The sequence below is a fragment of the Leopardus geoffroyi genome, chromosome A3, assembly GCF_018350155.1.
Source record: "Leopardus geoffroyi isolate Oge1 chromosome A3, O.geoffroyi_Oge1_pat1.0, whole genome shotgun sequence".
Lineage (NCBI taxonomy): Eukaryota > Metazoa > Chordata > Mammalia > Carnivora > Felidae > Leopardus > Leopardus geoffroyi.
Window position 1 is genome coordinate 1,673,126 of NC_059336.1, and position 23,692 is coordinate 1,696,817.

The following is a 23,692-nucleotide window of genomic DNA, read 5'->3' on the forward strand; positions in this document are numbered from 1 at the left end:
GGTGCCACTGGGAGGCCCTGATTCCAGGAGGCCAGAGGGGACCGAGGGCAAGGGGAGGGGCGGCTGGGCCCTGCCCCTTCTCTCTCCACCCCTCCTAGGGGCCCACGTGGGGCAGGAGGGGTGCGGTGCGTCTGCGTGCGGGGCATCAGCAGGGTGGGCAGAAGCAGGAGAAAGGGGCACCGGCAGCAGGTGGGGGTGGGGGTGTCGGGTAGGAAACACTGGGCATTTGAGGTTCTTCTGGGGGTCAGCGTGCCCCCTCCATGCCATCCCCGAGAGGTGAAGGCAGGGGAGGGGAGAGGAGGGGACAGCTGGCCACAGTGTGCCAGGCACGCCCCAGGCCTGCCTTCGTGGCTCATGGAGGACTGTGCCCTGTGCGACCTGTGCAGTCAGGCGAGGCTCCGTGCTCAACTCACTGCCCCGCTGTTGCCGCCTTGAAATTCTTCGTTACTGGGGAGGGGCCCACATGTTTCTCTTGCGCGAGGCCCCACAAATTCTGCAGCTGCCCTAGAGAAGGTACAGGAATCAGGGCCCACAGGTGCTGCCTCTCCAGTTCATGCACACAGCAGGCTGGGTGGCTCTGTCCCCTCCAGGCAGGGTGGCAGGCCGGGTGAGCAGGTCGGGCTTGTTCTGGGGAACGGGCAAAGGTGCTGAGAAGAGGCTTCACGCTGGGGACTTAGCCAGACCTGCCCCAGCTCGGGGAAGGCCATCTGCCCGCGAGTCCCACAGCCAGGGCACCACCAGAGACGAAGCCATCGGGCACCTTCAGCCACTCACTGGCCACAGGAGTAACATTGCTTTCTGGGCTCCTAGCCGAGCTACACACAGTAGGTGCTCAATAAATGCCCCTGGATGCTGGCAGGAGGTGGGTGCAGGTGGTCTTGGCAGGCAGCCAGGGTTGCGATGGGGCCTGGAGCCCCCTGCAGTTTGCAAACAGGGGTTCTTTCCAAGCCCGCTTCCCCAGGGCTGGGTGGAGCCCAGAGGAGACAGAGTCGTGGGAAAAGCACCTGTGAAGGCAGGACACAGGCGTAGCCCCAGAGCCGAGCAGCCAGCGCTCTCCCCAGCGGCCACCCCTCCCTCCAAGAGTGGCCAGATTCTCCTGAGGGACCTCCACCCCGAGGCTGGCCCGATCCCGTACCCCAGGCAGGTCACGGGATGGGACCTGGGGCATCACTGCATCACTCTGGGGTAATCAGGCAGGCGGGGGGCTTGGTCTCAAGGGCGTACATTGTGCCACGGGGAGGGGAGCAGAGCTGAACCTGGGGCGGGGAACGCGGGTTCTGATGAGAAGCCTCCAAGCCCGCTTCTCCACACGGGGAGTCCAGGCCTCTGGAGTGCTCCTCTCCCCATCAGGGCATCGCAGGCTGGGACCACCCTTCCGGATGGTGCACTGGTGCGTCACTCAAGACAGACTCCAAGGAGCTCCAAATGTTTCTGGGGGCATTTAGCCACTGGCTTCTCCAGTATTGCACCATTGTACAGATGGGAAAACAGAGCCCAGGGAAGGGATCATTACTTGTCATATGGGTGTTTCCAGCTCTGCATGAGTCAGCAGAGCAAATCTGGAAATGTGAGAGGACTATGTGATGCCAGGGAAAGGTAGATCCAGGCTGAATCTGGCAGGGGCATGGGGAGAGGGCAGGGGCTGGGGGAGAGGGCAGGGACTGTGGAATGGGCAGGGGTATGGGGGAGAGGACAGGAGCATGGGGAGAGGGCAGGGTGTGGGGGAGAGGGCAGGGGCGTGGGGTAGAGAGCAGGGGCATGGGGGAGAGGGCAGGGGCATGGGAAGAGGGCAGGGGCATGGGGAGAGAGCAGGGGCTGGGGGAGAGGGCAGGGACTGGGGGAGAGGGCAGTGACTGTGGAATTGGCAGGCATATGGGGGAGAGGGCAGGAGCATGGGGAGAGGGCAAGGGCTGGGGGAGAGGACAGGGGTGTGGGGGAGAGGGCAGGGGCATGGGGGAGAGGACAGGGGCATGGGGGAGAGGGCAGGGGCTGGGGGAGAGGGCAGGGGCTGGGGGAGAGGGCAGGGACTGTGGAATGGGCAGGCATATGGGGGAGAGGGCAGGAGCATGGGGAGAGGGCAAGGGCTGGGGGAGAGGGCAGGGTGTGGGGGAGAAGGCAGGGGCGTGGTGGAGAGAGCAGGGGCATGGGGGAGAGGGCAGGGACATGGGAAGAGGGCAGGGGCTGGGGGAGAGGGCAGGGGCATGGGGAGAGGGCAGGGCTGGGGGAGAGGGCAGGGGCTGGGGGAGAGGGCAGGGGCTGGGGGAGAGGGCAGGGCTGGGGGAGAGGGCAGGGGCTGGGGGAGAGGGCAGGGGCATGGGGAGAGGGCAGGGCTGGGGGAGAGGGCAGGGCTGGGGGAGGGGGCAGGGCATCTCCCCGGGTAAGAAGCGGCCCCTCCCCCAGGGCCCTGGGGAGAAACCGGGTGCCCCGTGTGTCCCTGCAGAAGGCAAGTCTCTAGTCTGGGTCTGGGCACTGGGACTTCATTGTCCTCAGTCAAAGCTGAGCCGGCCTCTTTCTGCTGTAGCCTGGGTCACGCCGCTGTTGGAAGCAATCTCCCTCAAGGACTTGGGGACATCTCCCTTGTTGGGTCCGGTGCCCCGGTACTGAAGGGACATTGCTATTATTGGGTCCAGCGCCCCAGCACCGCAGTTGGCTCTCTGGTTATCTTCCTGACAGACACAGGCCCCACAAGGAGCCCCCCTGAGCCCCGGGGTTCCCGAAGCACAGAGAGGCGCCTCGCCAGGGCCGGGCCCCGTCTCCTCCTGCAGGAGGCAGCTCCGGGGGTGTGGGCCCCGCGTGCAGGCCCCGTGGGGCCCCCCTGAAGGCCGGCCACCTCAGGGGGGAAGCGGGGCCCGGGGCTGCAGGCAGGGGCAGGGTGACGCTGGTGTGCTGGGGGCTGGGACCGGGCTCACGCGTGCTCGCACCCTCGGGGCCCAGCAGCCGCATAGGCAAGATGAGGGCTTCGGGGTGGGGAGGGGGGCACGGGGACCCGTGGGGGGTCAGGTGATGGGTCAGGTGTGGGGGTAGGAACAGAAGCTCGGCCAGGCTTCAGGCTCCAGGGCCAGGGCTCGGCCTTGGGGGCCCTCACGAGGCCCGAGGCCCGAGATGGGGACCGTTGACCTCTCGGCCTCACCCCTGGAGCAGAGCAGGGCAGCAACCAGTCAGGGGGAGTGGCCTGCACACAGCAATCGATGTCCCAGGACAGCCCCCAGTGTGCCCAGCCCAGAGGTCACCCCGTCCCCTACCCCCGACAGACTCCTCTACCTGTACAGTGCTGACCTCAATGGTGCCGTCCAGGGGCAAGGGCATTGTCGGCCCGCGTGCGGAGCACGTGGCCCCTGCCCAGCCTCAAACCCCAGGCCTGGGGGTCTGCAAATGGACTGCGGTCACCAGGCCCACCCCGCCTCATCATCATAGGAGGGGCCCAGTGGGGGACAGGCACATCGAAGGGAGGGGAAGGTCGGCCCCGGATGACGCACTAGGGAGCTAAGGTGCTGTGGCCGTGCTGCTGCTGGGCAGAGGGCACCGAGCAGAAACACGCTCCGGTCAGGGCAGGGCCTCCAAGGGCAGGCAGCAACTGGCCAGCTGCCAGCCAGGAGTCCAGACAAAGGAGCGGCTCAGGGCAGGGAGTGTTGGGGCCGGAGCACGGCTTTCAGCGTGGGACGGGACCCTGGGCACCGTCCCCCGCTCACGCAGGCCCACCCCTCCCCACTAGCCCACTGCCACAAGCCCTGGGACTGGGCCCCGGGTCAGCGTGGCCTGTCCCCACCTCTGTCCGGGCTGACGACCCCCAAGTTTTGACATTTACAGGAAAGAGTGAGCTCTGGTCGGTCCAAAGTCCCCAGAGCAGTGGCGGCTGGGGAACTGCTGAGTATGCTCAGCCCAGGTCCCCAGGCCCAGGTGACCTGTGGCAGGGCTGGGTCACCCAACCAAATACTCTTGGGGATGGCCGGGTCCCGTCCCCCACAAGCCGGATTCAGGTTCAGAGCCCTCCAGCCTCTCACCAGGCCCCGTGACAGCCCCCACGCAGCCTGACCCAGGGCCCTGGAGGAGACACAGCAGATGAGAGCGGAGTTCTCTGTTTTCTCCATGGAGCGTCCAGGCTTTGCCCATGGGGGGAAGCTGCACAGATAAAACACGCCCCATTCTGGGGCGACTGGCGGCTCAGTCGGTTGAGCGTCTGACTTCGGCTCAGGTCATGATCTCACGGCTCGTGGGTTCGAGCCCCGTGTCGGGCTCTGTGCTGACAGCTCGGAGCCTGGAGCCTGCTTCCGGTTCTGTGTCTCCTTTTCTCTCTGCCCCTCCCCTGCTAGCGCTCTGTCTGTCTCTCTCAAAAATAAACATTAAAAAAATTAAAAACCAGGCCTCATTCACTCAGGGAGTACTCGTCAGCCAGCCGGGGGTGGGCACAACCAGAGAGAGAGCCTGGGTCTTGCAGGGGGACTTTCTGGAGGTACAGGTGCCTCTTTCCTCAGAGAAGGGCATTTGTTACCCCTCTGGCCCCTCAGCTGTCCCCGCCCCTCCCCCAGACAGCTGTCCCCATGCCCCTCAGACCACACCTCTCCCAGGCTGCGCCTCTTCCGGGGAGCCCACCAGAGATTACCCTTCTTTTGCGTTTGATGACTCCACCCGGCCCCACCCTTGGGGGAAAGAACCCAAGGTGAGGACATTTCAGACCCAAGTCAGGTGCCGACTCCCTCTCCACACTCACTGTGCTCTTGGCGGCCTCAGCCTCTGCCCTCGGCCTCTCGTTCCCCCCAGTGGAGACCAAGGCCCCGGAGGGGGTCTCTCCAGCAAGGACGAGGCGGGAGGGGCTGGAGTGGGGTGTGAGCTTTTCTGGGGCCCGCTGACCGGGCTGTGGGCCGGGCTGACCCAGCCTCCGAGCCTGCAGCACCGGCTCCCGGCAAGCAAGAAATAGGCCAGGAAGGGCTGCGGGCTTCCTTCCCCCCGGCCGAGCCGGAGGCGGCCTCCAGAGCCGCCCTGCCCGGGCTCTTTGCGGTCTGCCGGGCCTGAGCCGCCCTCGCCCCTCACGCCCCTGCACGCTCTTCTCCCCCTGTGCCCCGTGCTCGCAGCGGACGCTCGGGAAGAAGGCGGTCTCGCAGTCCCGGCTGCCCCCAGGGACCCCCCCCCCCAGGGGCTTTGTCCCAGGGGCCTCTCACCGAGCTCTCGGGGCCCAGGCCCACCCCCAGGAGCATGCCCGGGCTCCCTGGGCCCTGCCGACGAAGGCCGTGCTGGGGGAAGGGCCAGGGGCCCCCCACGGGACCCCCCACCCCGTGGCGGGTGCGGGGGGCGACCTCGGCTTGCCGCCTACCACCCTTCCCCCTCCATCCTTCCTCTACCCTCCACAGGGGTGGGGTTCTAATGATGTCAGCCCACGCTGCCGCAAGCTCAGGCACGGCTGCCAGCCACCAGGATTAGGTCTGAGCCAGGCCAGTGGCACTAATTCTGGGTTTCTGTTGGCAGCCCCTCCTTCCTCCCGGGGAGTGAATGAGAGCACAGGAGGGCAGCCCAGCCGCAGGCAGCGACCTCAGGGACACATTCCCTGCTGGGAATGGTGAATACAGGGAAAAGACAGATGGCAAGAAGCTGCTGTTCTTTGAGCTCCTGGATACAGCCGTGTCTGAAACCTACCCCCTGGACCTTTCGGCCACAGGCCACAATCAGTACCCCCTCCCTGAGGGGTATTGAGTCGGTTTTGTCATCTGCAGCCACACTACAGCAACTATATCCCTGGTCCTCCCGTCCCCTCTCTCCTTCCTGCCACCTGGGCCCTGGGCCCAATTCAGCTCTGTCCCTAAAGGCAGGGAAATCAGACCCAGCTTTTATTCCAAATTGGTGGCGTCCAGAGCCATTCTGGTCACACCCGGACCCTGAACTCATCAGGACGCACCAGGAGCTGGCTCAGAATGTCACCAAGAGAAAAAAAAAAAAAAAAAGACAAGGAACAAAAAAAGAAAACTCTGCATTCCCCGTATTCAAATGAGCTCCTGCAGAAAGAGAGAAAGCAAACAGCAGTGGTTCCTCGGAAAAAGTGTCACCGCGCTGGACCCAGAGGCCTGACGAGTGCTCTGGCAAATGTGCCGGGGCCGTCACCAGCAGGACAATCGCCCCGCAGCTGGGCCTGGGCAGTTCCACGCCTCCATTATTCCTCATTAGCGGGCACGTCCCACGCGGCAGGGCAGCGCGCTGCGGGAACAGCCGCGGGCACGCGGTTGGTTGAAGGAGAAAGGTTTTTCCAGCACAACGAGGGTGGCTAATGGCAGAGCCCGGTGACAGCGTAGGACGCAAGGGACGGCCAACTTTGTCTCTCCGGCGCGGAGCTCCTCTAACCCAGGACCCAGGAGGAGGGGGGCGGGCTGCCGCGGGGCCCGGCTTCTGATTCCAGAGCTGGGGCTGGGCCCTGGGGGCTTGTCGACGTCTGTTCCAGAACGTCCAACGGGCAGTTGAATCTCGGGCACCCCATTGGCCCCAGTCTGCCCCTCCTGCATGCTCCCTGCCCACCGGTGCCACACCCTCCTCCGAGCCACTTGAACCCAAAGCCAGAAGTCAGGCTTGACCTCTGCCTTTGTGTCACACGCCTCACGGGTCAGCTTCAGAAGACGCCCAGAATCCGGCCAGGTCTTCCGCCGGCACTGCCATGCAGGGCGGGGCCACATCACCCTCACCGGGGGCACCTCCCCCGGCCCTGGGCCTCTGCCCTCCACCCCGCCAGACTCTGTGCACCGAGGAGGGGGGCCCGGCACAGCCCGGAGCCCTGCGGGGCCCCCCCCTCCAGGCAGCATGTCTGCCCTCTCCCACGCCGTCCCCTTGCTCTGTGCCCCAGCCACAGACACACGCTCCCACGTCCTGGTCCTCTGCTCCCGCAGTTCCCCCTCCCTCCAGACACCAACCGGGCCGCCCCCTCCCTCCTCAGTCCTCGGTGGGAGGGACAGCTGAGCCCCTCTGAGTGCTGCAGGTGCTGTCCCCTGCACGCGGGGGCCCCCCCGGGGCTGCCCCAGCCTCTCTCCTGGGGGGACAATTGGAGGACAGGGATGGCGGGCGAGCCCCTTTGCTACGGCCGGTCTCGGGGCTCAGCTGGGGCTCAGCCCCTCCCTCCTCCACGGTCCAGCCTACCCGGCCAGCCTCGTCCCACCTCTGTGTCACTCTGCAGGTCTTGGGGGCCTGCCTGGGAGGGTGACCCACACTCTCACCCCTGAGGGTCTGAGTCCCTGGTTGCTGTGCCTTCTAAGGCTGGGACAGCTGCCCTGTCCATGCACATGATAGTCACACGGGGGCCCCACGGTGCCAGGAGGGCCCTGCACTCCACACGTGTCCCCACGGCCGCTTTAGGTCCCAGCAGCCCCACCCCTCCTGCTGACGGAGCCCTGACTGCTCCTCCTGTCTGGGCCCAAGGGGCTCGAAATGCCGGGGAGGCAGTCGAGGCTGAGTTCACCAGGCCCTTGCCCGTGTGTCTGGGTGCCAGTGTGCCTGTGGGAAGGGGCCTGCGACCCTGCAGAGCCCCGGGGGGGGGGGTAAAATTCCTCCACGGGCCACGGCGTCCGGGAGTTCGTTCTCCTCCCGCCGGGCATGCAGTGCCGCGTACAGACCGGTTCGTTCCGCTGGGTCCCGTGGGGCGGTGCCCGCCCTCTCGGCCATTGCCCTGCTGTGGTGCCTTGGAAGGCTGTCCCCGTCTGCGTCCTGCGAAGCGACCCAGTCCAGGCTGGTGCGGCAGGCCGAGCAGGCAGCGGACTCCACGCTGATGGGCCCTGACAGGGCGCCGCCCGGCATGGGTTTCCCTGTCCTCCGGTCAGGCTTCCATGAGGCCCTGGGTCACGGTGACGGGCCCACACCCGAGCCCGTCTGTGAAGACCGGCGAATGTGGAAGGGGCCCAACGTATCCAATTCGCCACCAGGTGGCGATTTGTTCTCCAGAAGAATGTGCCATTTTGGGGACTCGGCGCTGGTCTCTGTTGCCGGCGGGTCAGACGTCCAGAGGAGGCGGTAGCCAGGTCGTCCTGGGCAGGTGGGAGCCCGTGCTCCTGGCTCACGCGTGGCCCCTGGCGCGACCGCTCTGTGCCATCACGCCATTCCCGGGGAACACTGGGGCCCATAGTCACACGTCCATCCACACGGCCCCAGCCCAGAGTCCTTGTCCCCACCTCTGACCTGACGGGTCAGGCCCCCGACCAGCCCCGCAGGCTTTGGACCCTGCCCCTGAACCCACGGATGTTGTCACCTGGGCCGTGTTCTGGCTCACGCGGCACCTGCCACCAGGGGCTGGGAGTCCCACCCACTGGGAAGACGTGCGCCTCGCCTCAGCTCCAGTTCAGCAGCAGACCCCTGTGCCCCGCTCTCTTGAAAGGAGAGCTGAGTGGCACACGCCGTGGCTACCCCAGGCCTGTGCCCTGACACCGTCTGTCCCCTGCTTTGCTTCATTTCCTACAACCGTCGGACGGAGGCATTTACTCAGTCGCCGCCTTATGCCGGCCTCCCTCCGTTAGGAGAACCTGGCGCGATGCCTGATATGCAGTAGCTGCTCAGGAAAACCTTGTTGCATGGATGAATGAACGAATCGATCGATCCGTCGGTGGGTGAATGATCTCCTCTGTGTGGGGTTTGCAGGAGATTCTGGCTGGAGTTTGTGTGAGTGGGGTGCTTGCTCTACGGCCCCTTTGTGAGACTGGACGTTTGGAGAAACTGGGGCACGAGCCACTCTGCGAGGGTCTCGGTGAGCCAGAGTAGGGCCCTGCTCCTGTCCCCCAACCATCAGCCCGACTGTGCCAGGGTCTTGGAGGGTCCATGCCATCCAGGGACCCGGATACTCACTTCTTGGGACAGAACCCCCCGGGCAAGATGTCCTGTGCACAGCCGTATGAAGACCTGCCTCATTCACCCCAAATTGCCTTGGCCCAGTTGGGCCCAGCCCAGCGGACATCAGGCTTCTGTCCAACCAAGGTCGAAACTGGCCTCAAGGGCCTTGATGTCAGAGCCGGGCCAAGAGTGTGGCTGTTAAGTGAGGGGCCTCTGGCCTCGTGTGACCTTGGGCAGGTGGCTTTCCCACTCTGCACAGGGACCTTCGGTCCTATCCACCTTTGAGGGCAAATGGGAGTTAATGAGGTCATGCATGTAAATGCCAGGAGGAGGTGCTCACCAGTCTTGGCCATGGTCACCCTCAAACTTGTGGGTCAGCCCTGGCCCTCCCTCTCTTGATGGCCTCAACTTACAGAGGCCGTCTCCACCTCAGGAAAACACATGACTCCTTTGAGTCATATAGCTGGCCCCCCAGTGCCAGGGTCTAACTGAGTCCATGACCCCTCCAGCTGCTGTGGGGACAAAGACTGCCAGGGAAGGCTCCAGAATATTGATAGTCACAAGGACAACCACGGCCAGCTTCACCAAGACTTCAGAGGGGCTGCCCTCTACACAGACTTCCCCTTGACTTGTCCCTCCATCCCGTACAGTAAGCAACACGGAGTCCTCATCCCAGAGGGGACACTGAGGCTGGAAAAGGGGCTCCCAGCTAGTGAGAGAGAGCCAAAGCCCCCCTCCAGTCCCCCATCAAACTCCATCTCCCAAGGCCAGGGGTGAAGGGCACCCGCACAGCACCATCCGCCCAAGGCCAGCCTTGGGCGACTGGGAAAGAGCAGGGCCTGGGGGACCCGCTCAGCAGGGAGCCGCTGGCAGACAGAGCGTGGGGCACAGAGTCCCGACCCAGGACCAAAGGTGCAGGAGAACTTGGGGGATGGCAGTGATGGGGTCCAGCGGCTCTCTGCTCCTCCAGAAACTCTCTGCGTGGCTCACCTCACCACCAACTAGCTGCCTGGTCCTGGCACAGCCCTGCCCACCAGGCACACTGGGGTACGGTGAGGAGAAGCCGGGGAGCCTGCAAGAGGAACAGGGCTCGCTGGTGGAGGGGAGTATAGCCAGGTGCTCAGAGAGGGCTTCTGGGAGCACGAGCTGGAGCCCCACACTCCTCCTCCAGCACGGGCCGGGCCGGGAGAGGCCGCGGAACAGTGGGCCCCCTGGGGCGAAGGTCCGGGGTCTCCTGCCGCACAGCCAGCTCTGAGGAAGGGTTAGAGGGAGCCTAGCCTCCTCCACTTCCCAAAGTTTCTGAAGTATCTCTTGGGGCTAGGGCAAGAGACGGTCCCCGCGTGCTGAGGAAGCTACGGTAAGTATGGGAGCGCCTGTGTGTGCCGGCGGGACAGCAGCCCCTCCCCCCAGCCTCGCTGCCCCCACCCCCCCACATGCAGACTCGCCCATTTCTGTCCTCCTGGAGGCTTCCGCAGATGCGCGCCGCTGGAGACAGAGCAGAGAGAGTCGCTGCTTTTCTCTCCCTCGGGCGCTGTTCCCTGGCTGTCTGCTGTCTGCTGTGTGTGTGTCTAACTGCCGTTCGTGGGTCCCCAGCCTGACGCTGGGTGGCTGTTTCCTTGGTCTGTGGGTGTCTGTGTGTCTGAGTGTGGGCGCATCTGTCTGTCTCGCTGTGTCTCCTGCCGAATCTGTCCTTGACCCTGTCTATCTGAGCATGTGTGTCTGGGGGGGGAGGGGGTGCTCCTTCCCGCCGCCTCTCCTCCCACCCCCCCCTCCTGCAGGCGCTAACGCAGCCGCGGCAGCTGCTGCCTTGGCTGCGCCCTAAGCGCAGTGACCTCGCCTGTCCCTGCAGCGGTGACCGCCTCACTCTGCTGTCAGCAGGGGGAGGGGGCCATGGCCAGGCTCTGAACCTCTGGCCTCTCCCTGCTCAACCTGGGGCCGCCGGAGCCCCGGGGGGGTGTGCTCCCTTCCCGGCTGGGCCCACTGGCCCCCCATCTTCCCTTATGTAACTCCACAACCGTCTGCGCCTTGCAGGTCACCCTAGACCCTGCGCTGGGCTCTGCCCAGAGTCCCACGCATATGGGGGCTGGAGCGGACCCCTGGTCGGGGCCCCTGCTCTCGGAGACCCTTCCCCCTCCTTTCTCCTTGGGACGTTCCTTCCCCTGAGACCCGCTTGCCTGAAGCATGACAGGAGGAGGGGTCCCGCGGGGCAAGTTCCCCTGGGCGCAGGAGCAGGTGCACCCCTCCCTGCATTTCAGGTCCCCACAATCGTCCCGACTCCCGACGAGGGCCCGCCAGGGTCGCCGGGGTTGAGGGCGCGGGTTCAGGCCCGGCGGCGCAGGTACCGGCTCCTGTGCGCGCGGGCCGGCTGGCAGCAGGCGCGCCCCCCGCCCCGGCGCCCGCCTGCTCGGGCCGGGCTCTCCGCCAGCCGCCGAGCGCTCCTGGCTGGGGCTCCGGCGGCCCGGCGGGCACGCGGCGCTGTCCGTGGTGCTGCCGGCGCCGGGCGGGGCGGGGGCGGGGCGGGGGCGGGGCGCGGGCGGCAGCCAATGGCGGGGGCGCTGCGCGGGGCGCGGGGGGCGGCGGGCTGCGCGCGGGGCGCACTCGGCTGCGCGCTGCACTCGGGGCGCACCGGCGCTCTGGCGGCGGCTCGGGCTCCCGCTCCGCTCCGGGTCCGCCCGGGCTGCAGCGGTCGTGCCGCTGGCCCCGTTCGGCTCGGATTCCGGCCCGAGCCCCCTCGGCGCCGCCAGCCCCGGCCCCGTCCCGGGTCTCGGCGCCCGCGGACCATGCGCCGGGCACCCCCCGGGGAAGCCGGCCGGGCCGAGAGCCCGCAGACACCAGGCTCCCGGGCCGGGGCCCCTCCCGGCCGCCCGGCCGGCGGTCCGCGCCCTGCCCCGCGCCCCGGCGCCGCCTGAGCCGGCGGGTCATGGAGCGCACGCCGCCCGACGGGCCGCTGAACGCGTCGGGGGCGCTGGCGGGCGAGGCGGCGGCTGCGGGCGGGGCGCGCGGCTTCTCCGCCGCCTGGACCGCGGTGCTGGCCGCGCTCATGGCGCTGCTTATCGTGGCCACGGTGCTCGGCAACGCGCTGGTCATGCTCGCCTTCGTGGCCGACTCGAGCCTCCGCACCCAGAACAACTTCTTTCTGCTCAACCTCGCCATCTCCGACTTCCTCGTGGGTAAAGCCCCCAGCCCCCGCCCGAGCCCAGGAGTGTCCAGCCTGGCCCGGCCAGCAGGGATTGGAGCGTGGACCTAGGGCGCCTTTCTGTTCGGGCACACGGCCCCGCCAGGGAGCCCTGTTTGGGGAGGGGGCGTCCGGGACCCGGGGGGGGCGGGGGGAGCGGGCGAAGTTCCTTGCCTCCCCCACCCGGGACCGGGGCTGGGGGGTGGGGGGGGATGTTCCTCGGGAAGGGGCCCCGGCGGGCGGGCGGGCGCTTGGCCAGGCGCAAGGCGCAGCGGCCGCGAGTGCACCGCTGGCTCCTGCGCCGTAGCCAAACAAAGGCTGCTGGCGGACTCAGGACGTGCGGAGGGCGCTGGGAGAGGTTTGGGGGAGGGGACACGGAAGGGAGTTTTTAGAGCCGTGTTGGGGGAGGGGGGCGTGGGGGAAGCGGGGTGGGGGTGGGGAAGATGCTCGGAGGAGCGCGCTCTCACGTGTCCGTGCACTGCTGCCGGCTTGGGGGCGGGGCGCGCGGAGGGGGCCCGAGCGCCAGACACCTGTTGGGGCTGCTAAGTGCGTCTGCCAGACCCTGGGCCTTGAGAGCGGCTGGCGTGGTGGCAGCCAAATGCCCTCTGGGTCGGGAGAAAGGCGTTCTCTCTTTCTGAGCTGAGGAGGAAGGGCTGTCCAAAGGCTGGGTTAGGGGCTGGGGTCCAGCAGGTGGAAGAGGAAGGAGGAAATTTTCCTGCCTCCCTTTGGGGACTGGGAGGACTGCACAGAAATGTGGACATACCGAATCAAGGCTTGGGGGGGGGGGTCTCATCGTGCCCGGAGGTCCCCACCCCTGGATCTTCCCTCCTACCTCCAAGTCCAGGGGACGCCAGTGGGACTGGAAGCTAGGCAGGGGCTGAAGGCCAGTTGCAGGGTAGAGGGTGTGCCTAAGAGACAGGGCGGAGGCAAGGGCAAGGTCAGGGTTGCGGGTCCCAGGAAAGCGGCCGTTGCGCCACCCCCAGGTCCTGCCTGTCTCTCCACTGTGGTGGGTTTGACCCCAGGCCCCTGTCCAGCCTTGGCCCACCGTGGCCCTACTCTCCCACAGGGGCCTTCTGCATCCCACTCTATGTGCCCTATGTGCTGACTGGCCGCTGGCCCTTTAGCCGTGGTCTCTGCAAGCTGTGGCTGGTGGTGGACTACCTACTCTGCACCTCGTCCGTTTTCAACATCGTGCTCATCAGCTATGACCGCTTCCTGTCAGTCACCCGCGCTGTGAGTCTGGGAAGCCGGTGCCCCGTGTTCGCTCCTGGGAGGGGGGTGGTCAGGAAGTGGCCACAGCAGAGGATGGCCACTTCCAAGTTGTGGGCAGTACCGGGTGGGCTTGGTCTCTGCTGGCCTCACCCCGGACATACTGGGTACTCTATGGCCAGCCGCCCACTCGGTAGCCATTTGCTGCCAGTAGGACGGGTCCCGGGACAGGCAGGAGGCACGTGTGGACCCGGCATCGGGTGTTCCTGAAGGAACGGGGGCAGTTCAGCCTCCGCCCTGGAGCAGGTCCAAAGTCTGGAGGGCTGAGGGAGGATCTGGGCCAGAGGTCGTCAGTGCTACCCTCCCCACCGTGCGCTCGTGTGTGTGTGTGTGTGTGTGTGTGCACACAAGCGTGCGTGCATGTGTGCACGAGTGTGCCTCCGGAAGTCAGTCATCAGCTTCTGGCTCCACAAGCTTTTCCTGGTGTGAGTAGTCACCGTGAGCCAGGGACGCTGGGCGGCCTGGGCTTCCTGCATCAGGGCCAGGCGGGCACGGGGGCAGCAGCCGGAGTCCCGGTTGGCCCTCTTCTTTGAGATGACTCTGCCAGTCACTCTGAGCGCCCTCTGCTGGGGGCCCCACGTGTCCCCGCCTGGAGAGGCCAGGAGACAGTGCAGAGCAGGGGCTCAGGGTCCCCTTGAGCCAATCCACCTGTGGTCTCCGCCTCTCTCCCTGAGCCACCAGGGAAGGGAGGACAACTTCCACCGTGAAGATTGCACGAGACAGCCAGCAGGTGCCGGGCACGGAGCCCGGCACGGGGGGCGCTCCGTGGGCAGGGGAGGGTGCCAGGACCTCCCCCACCCCCCGGGTGCCCACGGCCAGCAGGGGTAGCACACAAGCAGCCCGGCATGAAGTTAGCGTTTGGGGCCGATCTGAGGGAGGTTGCATGACCGCGGGAGAGTGTGCTGGGGCCTCAGCCGGCCAGACGCACGTGGGGAGCGGGGGAGGGGAGGGAGGCCACGCGCAGAGGCCCAGAGGCTGCGGCGGTGGCGGGGGCAGGGGGGGGGGCGCAGGGTGTTGGGGGAGCTCCCAGTCCCCTGTTGCCGCTGCCCGGGCCCCTTCCGTCCTGACCCAGCGTGTCCCGGGCAGGTCTCCTACCGGGCCCAGCAGGGCGACACGCGGCGGGCGGTGCAGAAGATGGTGATGGTGTGGGTGCTGGCCTTCCTCCTGTACGGGCCGGCCATCCTGAGCTGGGAGTACCTGTCCGGCGGCAGCTCCATCCCGGAGGGCCACTGCTACGCCGAGTTCTTCTACAACTGGTACTTCCTCATCACGGCCTCCACACTCGAGTTCTTCACGCCCTTCCTCAGCGTCACCTTCTTCAACCTCAGCATCTACCTGAACATCCAGAGGCGCACCCGCGTCCGGCTGGACGGGGCGCGTGACCCCGAGCCCCCGCCCGAGGCCCAGCCCTCCCCGCCGCCCGCCGCGCCCGGCTGCTGGGGCTGCTGGCAGAAGGGGCGCGGGGAGGCCGTGCCGCTGCACAGGTACGGGGTCGGGGTGGGCGAGGCGGCCCCGGGCGCCGAGGCGGGGGAGGCGGCCCTCGGGGGCGGCAGCGGTGGGGGCGCCGCGGCCTCGCCCACCTCCAGCTCCGGCAGCTCCTCGCGGGGCACCGAGCGGCCTCGCTCGCTCAAGCGGGGCTCCAAGCCCTCGGCGTCCTCCGCGTCGCTGGAGAAGCGCGTGAAGATGGCGTCCCAGAGCATCACCCAGCGCTTCCGGCTGTCTCGGGACAAGAAGGTGGCCAAGTCGCTGGCCGTCATCGTGAGCATCTTCGGGCTCTGCTGGGCCCCGTACACACTCTTGATGATCATCCGGGCCGCCTGCCACGGCCACTGCGTCCCTGACTACTGGTACGAGACGTCCTTCTGGCTGCTGTGGGCCAACTCGGCCGTCAACCCCGTCCTGTACCCGCTGTGCCACTACAGTTTCCGCCGAGCCTTCACCAAGCTGCTCTGCCCCCAGAAGCTCAAGATCCAGCCGCACAGCTCCCTGGAGCACTGCTGGAAGTGAGCCGGCCCTTGGCGGGCACCCGGGGTGCCGGAGGGTGGGGGGAGGGGGGCCCTCCCCCCGCCGCCCCCGCCAGGCTCCGGTTTCCTGGGCAGCCGGCCACACCGCCCCCGACCTGGCCGCCCCCGGGCGTGAGCCACGCCTCGTCTCCAGCCCGCCCTGAATGCCACGGCAGAATCTCTCAGACCGTCCGCCTGCCGCGGGGGCAGCTCGCTGGGCCGGCCAGAGCGGCCCCTGCTGCCTGAACCGGAGCCTGGTCGCCCACCCCGCCGCTCAAACCCTAGCTTCGCCCCGGGAGGAACAATCCCAGCCGCGCCGCCCGCGCCCCACGGACGGTCCGGTGGCCGGTGGCGTCCACCCTTTTGCACAAGTGCTGCTTGGTGTCCTTCCCAAAGCGAGTGATCGGCGTGCGCTCCGGGCCTCGTGAGCAGTCTGCCGCTGCACGTGCACACACCTGCGCACACCTGCACACGCCCTCCCCCCCCCCCCCCGCCCTCCCCACAAGCCAGGGCCATGGGCTCTGCTGCTGTCTGTCCCCTGCTTGAGCCCAGGCCCCGGCCCCCTCCAAGTCCCTACGCCCCCAAAGTGCCAAGTGCCCCCCAGGAACCCGCGGCCGTCCTCTGCCCTTCCATTCTGGGTGTTTCAGGAAGACGAAGAAGAAAACACGTCCGTGAACTCCATGTTCCTTGGCTGTTTAATCAAGAGAGACAAAATTGCTGAGGAGCTCGGGGCTGGATTGGCAGGTGTGGGCTCCCACGCCCTCCTTCCTCGCGCTGCTGCTTCCGGCTGAGCTGCGCCAGCTGCTTCTGCCCACCCCGCCCCCGGGCTCGGGGTGCTGGGCCCTGCCTGGCGGCTCCGGGCGCGGCCGGGGCCCCGGACGCCTGCTCGTCGGGAAGGCCGCCTCTCTTGCTTCATCCGCTCCGGCCGAGGGGTGGGAGGGGGCCCCCGGGGCTCGCAGGGGCAGCCCCAGGACACCGGGGCCGTCGGCCACGTCCCGTGCACCCCGTCGGCGCTGTGCATGCCCCGCTCCCCGCCTGCCCGCTGCCCTGCAGACTTCGAGGTCCACAGTAAAGTGTATTTTTTTATTGGTGCTGATTCCTGAGGCCTTCCTGGGGGTGGGCTGAGCTCCCGTACTTTGGTCGGGACCCCAGGGAGACACAAGGCCACTCAGCAGGGGATGAGGGGCAGGGGGGAGATAGGGCTGGTCTGGCCTGTCCTACAGGTCTGATCCCGATCAGAAACACCGTGCCCCGAGCCACGCACCCCTGTTCAGGAAGGCGGCATGGAGCGAGGAGGGCCTCACTCCTGCCTCAAGAATATGACCCACAGCCCCGCCCCCTGTGCCACCTGCCCACCACCCAGGACCGGAGTTCTCCTGTGTCACAGGATCTTCTACCTGGGGAGCTGCCAGGGGACCAGCTGAACTCCAGGGGTGGAGGGGAAGGGATGGGCCTGAGGAGGGGAGCCGCCTTGGATAGAAGAGGGGTCCCGGGCAAAGGCGTGGAGGCGGGACTGAGGGTGGCAGATGGGGACGGGGAGAAGAGGGTGGTGCTGGGTGAGCCTGCGTCCAATGAACAATCAGTCCCTGCATGCTCCACGGAGGGGGCAGACCTTGTTCCCGCCCCAGGGGCTCAGAGTCCACTGGGAAAGGGGGCGAGGCCAGCACAGCTTAGGGGAGATACAAATTTGGGCGGTCGGAAGCCACCTCCTCCAGGAAGCCTGCCTTCCTTTCCAGCCACTAGAGCGCTCCCTCCCCTGACCTCGTGCTCTCTCCCCACCACGTGGGTTCTACTTGCACAGCACTTCTGACCCCTTCCTTCCTTCCCTACCGCAGACACAGCCTGTCTCTTACGGCCACATGCCACCGGGCCCTCGGCACCGGTCAGCAAGCTCTGATTCTCTCCACTGCAGAGCGAGGTTTTTCATAGCAACATTTCAAAGCCTTCCTCCCCCAGACACCTCTCACCCCGCAGCTAAACCTGCACCCTCATTTCCCAAATGCCCCAGAAAACTTTCCCAGAGCCCTGAGCTGGCGCCCCTTTCCTCCACACTCTCCAGAGACCCCCTCCGGCCCAGGCAGGATGTTCTTTTTTCCCCCCTCCTTGGTGCCAGAGGGAGGGCCGAGCCTGGGGGCTGGGCGCTGTCTCGAGCAGAGGTCGGAGCGGGGGCTGCAGGGGGAGTGGTGGCAGAGACGGGGAAGCCCTCGTGCTCTGGGGGCCCCCCGTGCACTGCCAGCCAAGTGGCCTCCCTGCTGGCCCCGCGGGACCTGCCTGCCAACCCCCCACGGCGGGGGTCTGTCCCTGCAGCCCAGAGCTGTCCGGGGAAAGACAAAGAACCTGTCCTCTGCAGCGGCGGGCGCCTCCGTGCCAGCAGCACAGCCAGAGCCCTCGCTGCCCCTCCGCCCAGCCCTGCTAAATGGCTACAAATTGGAGGATAAAAGCACAGGCTTTCAGGCAATTTTGTCTTCAATCTCTGGAAACTGCTGCTCCCCGAGCTCCTGCGTGAGGCTGGAGGAGGAGAGAAGAAAGACACCGACTTTATTGGGCCTGAGTCCTGCAGCAAACAAACACGCCAAGGGGGCCTTTCTCCTTGGAAGCAGGCGCACCGGGAGGGGACACAAAGCCGGCGGGCCCGGGGCGGGAGCGGCAGCCTCTGCAGGGGCTCGCCCACGCCAGCAGCTGTTGTTTATTGAGTGCCTACTGTGTGCCAGGCACCGTAAGGGGTGCTGGTCGGCTGGGAGGCGGACAACCAACTAATGGCCATTTCCACGGGGACTGAGGACTGCAGGGGACATCAACAGGGCAGGGGCTGGAGAGGAGGGGCCGCCAGCTCACTAGCCAGGGGCTGGGAGCCTGTGTGAAGGGTGGCGGTTCACGCGCTCACGACATTGACTGACCCCGGTGGCGGGGCGCTCCAAGACGCCGCAGGGACCAAGCCTGGGGCCCGAAAGAAGGGCGTGCAGGCAAAGGGGTGCCCCTGGGAACAGGTTCCAGGCACCGTCCCTCCCAGGCTGGTGTGGACCCTATGTTTTCAGGGTGCCATGCGGGCACCCCCCACCTTTCTACAAAAGGGCAAGTTACCCAGTGTTTCCTCTGGGGAGCCGGGGCCACGGCAGGGACAGCTGGGGCCCCTCCGGCTCTGGAGCCCTGCCGTTTGGGGGAGCCACGTGGCCGTCTGTCCTCCGCCCCCACCCATCCTCACACCCACGGCTGGGCTTGTGGGTGCAAAGAACCTTTTCCAGCGACACTTGCTGGAGCCCCTCTGTCCTCACAGCCAGCCCACGAGGGGTGCTCACATTCTCCACTCTGCAGATGTGGGAGCCAGGGCTCTGGGTTCTGGGAGACTCACCCCACATCACAAACCCAGTACACATCGGGGGCCAGGACTCCACCCTCCCATTCCACTGGGGTCTCCCCTGTGCTCCCCTGAGCACCAGGGGCCCCCGTGTTGTCCAGGAGGGGGCTCCGGGGAGCCTTGGAACCGGAGCTCAGCGCTGTTGATCTCAACACAAGCACGTGTTGAGTATCGGCTGTTTGTGCTCTGTTGTGTTGTGCACAAGGAGCCGGGGAAAGTCACCCCTCCTGAGCCAGCAAGTAGAGGAGAGAAGGGGGAAGAGGCAGGGTGGGCTATGGAGTGGGAAGCCCCAATATCCAATGCCCAGGTCAGGCAGGGAGTGTGTTTGGAGAGGAAACTGAGGCCTGGGAGAGGGGACTGCCCCGCCTGCCCAGCGGGTCTGTGGGGAGGCTGCGACTGAAGCCAGGTATCCTAAGGGAACATCTAGCCCTTTCTCCTTCCTGTCCCAGTAAGTCTCAGGGGCCAGGCAGGGGCTCCTGGGCCTCAGTTTCTTCCTCCACAGAATGTGGTCCTGGCTCGGCAGGGTGATGCAGGGGCAGGGATCCCTGAGGCTCTCTCCTGGGCCCCCAGGGGCCAAGGGGCGCTGGCTCTGCCCGCCCATCATTACAGAAATGGCCCCATCGTCCATGCTGTCTGCCCTGTACCCAGCGGGTAGCTCTGTGCTGATCTGTGCCTCCCGCCTGGCAGCAGGCAGGCTGGCTGGAGGGGCTCCAGGAGTCCCCTCTGCACTGGCGCCTAGAGGGCTCACCTCTGCCCCTGCTTTCCTTCCTTTCTGTGGAAATGAGCATGGGATCTGGGCGTGGCTGGACGGGCAGGTGGTCTGGGCCGTGCCACCTTCCAGCCTCGGCCCCTGCAGATCTAACAGCGTCCTCACAGGGGCTGCAGGTAGCAAAGGACACCTTGTGCCTGCTACTTGGGGGACCGGGCCCGGCCCCCCAGTCCTCAGGGCACATCCGGTGACGGTGACCCACACTGGCGGGGGCCATCCGGGAGCTGGGGATCCTGCGGGAGGGGTCGGGGTCAGGGCTCAGGGTCAAGCCCCACCCACAGGAAGAAGGCAGGGACTCGGGTCCAGCAGGTCAGGACCAGGGAAGGGGTGAGGAAGCATGGCTGTGGAACCTGGCCCCGGGAATGTTCTCCGGGCAGGAACAGCTCCCGGTGTCTAACACTCACGGAGCCCCAGGCCCCATCGTGAACCTGCTTCCCATCTACACTCATCTGGTCGTAGACAGATGAGGTGCTTCTGTTCCGTTCGACAGGTGAGGACACTGAGGCACAGAGGTTGAATAATGACCTGCTCAAGGTCCCACAGCTAATGAGTGGCTGAATTGGTGCCCGTTCCTCCTGTGACCACTTTCCCAGCAACCCAGCCCCTAGGGGCCACCTTCTCCGGCTGGTCCCGGGCCTGACAGCCCGGGCACCTGGAGCCCCTTGGAAATGCACACAGGCGTCTGGCCCCCTGCCCCTTCTTTGGGGAACCACTCCCCCTTCACTCCAGCGAGTCCCGGGGACCGGCCCCACCCACAGGCTTCAGGACCGGGGCGGGTCCCAGGCGTGGCTGGTCAGAATTCCCGTGACAGGTTGGGGTAGCGCACACCCCGGGCCCAGCCGGAGAGCAGCAGCGCTGGGACCTTGGCTGGGACTCTGGGAAGCCCGCGCTGCCCTGCAGCTGGTGGCCCCCGGCGCCGCCCTCACCGAGGCTGCCCCCTGGCGGGAGCACAGCTCTGCGGCCAAGGCAGAGGAAGGCCTGTCAAACCCTGGGAAGAGGCAGCTTCCTGGTGCCATTGTCCGAGGGCCTGGATCCAGCCCTGCCTAAAGCTAGCGTCTGGATCTTTCTGTTTCATGAGTCACCAAATACCCTTTTCTTCCTACAGCTGACACAAGATGGGGTTTTGCAGTGTGAGGTGCTGAAAATGTCCCATCCAGCAAAACTTGGCCTAGGCGGGCATCCCTCTGTCTCGGGGGGCAACAGAGCCTTCCTGCCCATGGGAGGTCTGTGTCTTTGATTAAGAAAAAATGGGGAAGTGAATCAGTTATTTAGTAAAATAATAATTAGCTGTTTGTAATGGTCATGGGTAGGAGAGCAATCTTTTCTTTTTTTTTATTTTTGGGGAGAGAGAGAGAGAGAGAGCGTGCACAAGTGGAAAGAAGGGCAGACAGAGAGTGAGAATCCTAAGCCCTGACTTGGGGCTCAATGTCACGACCCTGGGATCATGACCCGAGCTGAAATCAAGAGTCTGATGCTCAACCGACCACCCGAGCCACCCAGGCAGGCGCTCCAGAAAGCAATCTTTTAACGCATTAGACTCTGGGGGTAGAAAAGTCAGGAGGCTGAGGCCACATGCCTGTGACATCTGTCCTGTCCACAGGGTGCCATGCAGGGACCTGACCAGGGCATCCTGTCCCCCCCCACCCCCAGGGAAACAGGCAGCTTGCTGTGAAATCTGCTCAGAAGGTCCCCAAAATACAAGAGCCCCCCCTTACCTGTGGGGACCCCGCTTCAAGACCCCCACGGAAGCCCGAAGGCGTGGGGGCACCCAGCCCTACACGTACCTAGTGTTTTCCTCGACACACACCCCGCCCTTGGTCGAGCACGGTTTATAAACCCTAACCGGGCGCAGCGGGAGATTAACAATAACGGTGAAACAGAACGGTTGTGACAATGTGCTGTGACACACGTCGTGTGACTGTGGTCTCTCTCCGGGGCACCTTCTTGTCCTGGGCTCACCCTCCTCGTGCCCAGGTGACGGGACGAGATGCCCGCGCCAGGGGATGGACGTCACGTGAAGGACGCGGCACGTGATGCAGAGCCAGGTTGCACCTGACCTTCCGACCTCGAGTCAAGGGGAGTCAAGTCCTCTGCTTCCCGTGGGGAGCCCGACGGCGGGTTAGGAGGGACTACTGTCTCCTTCAAAAGAAAAAGAGAAGGGAGAGAGGAGATGCTTTTGGGCGTAAGGAGGGGAGGTGACGAACTGTGCTGGGCTGCAAACGCATCTGTGACACACCAAAGTCACACCAGTTTCCAAATTCAAACATGACAAATTTCATGATCTTTAAATGCTTCTACTTTAAATGCTGATGATCTTTAAAGAGTCCAGCAAACCCTGGTTCCTAGCTGCGGTGTAGGAGTTGGGGCAACTCAGTGCATGGGGAAGAGCCTGCCTTTTGCCCTCCTTCCCAGGCCCCAGCCTCGGCTGGCTCCCCAGCTTGGCAGAACCCCGTGCTCCAGGGAAGCCAGGGGGCTGGGCAGGTGGGCAAGCTCCCCCTGGTGCCCCCAGGGCCCACAAGCTTTCTTTGTCAGCTGACGTTCTGCTCGGTCCTGCTCCTAGGCCCACCAATCTATTAATTCATGCTAAAGTGTGATGGACTACTCAGGGAAAGATGGAGATTTCCACTTGAACAGAGGGCATTCTTTAAGTCCAAGTGAGTCACATTCTAATGCAGGGATTTCAGACAGGGACATACCATGAGTGGATGCAGGGATGGTATCAGTGAACCTTCTCGAGGCCCTGCTACCTGCTGGGCCTTATGCTGCACACTGATTTGGTCAAAGGTTCCAGATCTATCCAGCTGGGAGGTCAGAGCCCTTGGACAAAGCCCCTCTGGTGGTGCAGTGGTTCTGTGGGGTCACCAGGCTACGGGACTCTACTGGGGCCACAAGGATATTTCCTGGGATCAGAACTGGGCCCTTTGAGATGCCCCCTTTGGTCATCTGTGGATCCCAGACATTCCTCAGTGGTCCCCGTGAGCCAGCTGGCACGGGGGCAGGCCCAGGCTGGCTCCTCTGAGTCACTTGGGAAGGCGTCCACTATCTCTGGGAGGGGGTGGCTTCTGCTGGGGCCACCCCGAGTACACCAGGGGGAAGCTGGTTAGAAGTGGTCGGTTAGGGCTGTCCTAACACAGGTGGAGTGCAGAAGTGACTTAGAACACGTGCTTTTGGGGTGGGGGTCCGGGCTGCTGGGGGAATTTGCTGACTCTACCCTCCCAACCTGGGGGCCTCCCCTGGACTTTGTCAGCTGAAGGCCTGTCCCTGGGGCTGAAGGGGGCCTCCCTGGAGGACAGTGCGACAGTAGAGTGTGAGCGAGGCAGGCCTGGGGCAGCGTGGGCAGGGCAGAGGCCCGGGGCGGGGTGGGTGGGGAATCACATGGGGGCGGGGGGTTTGCACCTGCCTCTGGCCCTGGCTGCAAGCCTGTAGCCTCCCTCCGCCTGCCAGGGGCTTCCCTCTAAGGGGTTGGCAGAAGGCGGTGCCCTAGGCCAGGGGGTGCCCCCGCTCCCCTCCAGCCCTCCCTCCAGGCACTGAGCTTTGTGTTTCCCCGACCCCCCTTCCCACACCTCCTCACTTGAGGCAGGCAGATAAAAGGCAGGAGCCCATGCTATCCGGATTTCAGATTTGCAACAGCTAATGCTTTAGCGTAAGTGTGCAGAGCTCTTTGTTGTGGATCTGAAATGCAAATCAACACATCCGGCAACCCTCCCTGTCCCTTCTCAGGGACATGACTCTGTGGGGGAGGGGGTCCAGGGGAGGGCCCAGCTCTAAGAAGCCACCCAGCTGTGTGGAAAGGACAGGGTGGTTGGGTGGGGGCGCTGGAGGGGTGTCGGCCCGAGGCCTGGACCCCTGGGTGTGCTCCCTGGAGTATCCCGGGTGGGGCCGACGTGAACAAGCATAAGACGCCCAGGCCAGGCCAGGGGTGACCCTGCTCCCCCGGCCTTACCATCCCCACTGTACAGATGAGGGAGACCAGGCTGGAGGCGGGGTTAGCACAACTCCCAGTGCTGAATGTAACAGGCATAGCATACGGGTGTAGTAATGGACCATGGCCAAGGCAGCAATCGGAGTGATTTCCCGGCTCTGGGGGAAATATGGAGCCATTGGTACCCATCAATTTTTTGCAAAGACTTTTTCTTTAAGGAACCAAATGATCACAGGACGGACACTACCCCTCAGTGCCCCATCTGTGGCCCCCATGGCCCCCAGGCAGCCCTGGCTGTGCCCCGGAAGTTTAGAGACCTGTGGACTGTGGAATCACTAGGTACTGCGACTCCCCTTAGCCTGTGTGGCACTGTGCACTCTGGACCAGGTGGCCTGGGGGTCCCCCTGCCCCA

The 23,692-nt window shown here is 65.4% G+C and overlaps 1 protein-coding gene across 2 annotated transcripts; it reads left to right on the forward strand.

Moving 5' to 3' along the window:
- Positions 1 to 11,375: 11,375 nt before the first annotated feature.
- HRH3 (histamine receptor H3) lies at positions 11,376 to 16,330 on the forward strand. Of its 2 annotated transcripts, XM_045444041.1 has the most exons (4): positions 11,376 to 11,957; positions 13,029 to 13,195; positions 14,318 to 15,234; positions 15,882 to 16,330. In XM_045444041.1, exons 1-4 carry the CDS (start codon positions 11,708 to 11,710, stop codon positions 15,907 to 15,909), a joined length of 1,362 nt encoding a protein of 453 aa, XP_045299997.1. In that variant the 5' UTR covers positions 11,376 to 11,707; the 3' UTR covers positions 15,910 to 16,330. The 2 variants fall into 2 exon arrangements, with proteins under 2 accessions (XP_045299997.1, XP_045299998.1); XM_045444042.1 differs by having other exon boundaries at positions 14,318 to 16,330.
- The last annotated feature ends 7,362 nt before the right edge of the window (positions 16,331 to 23,692 follow it).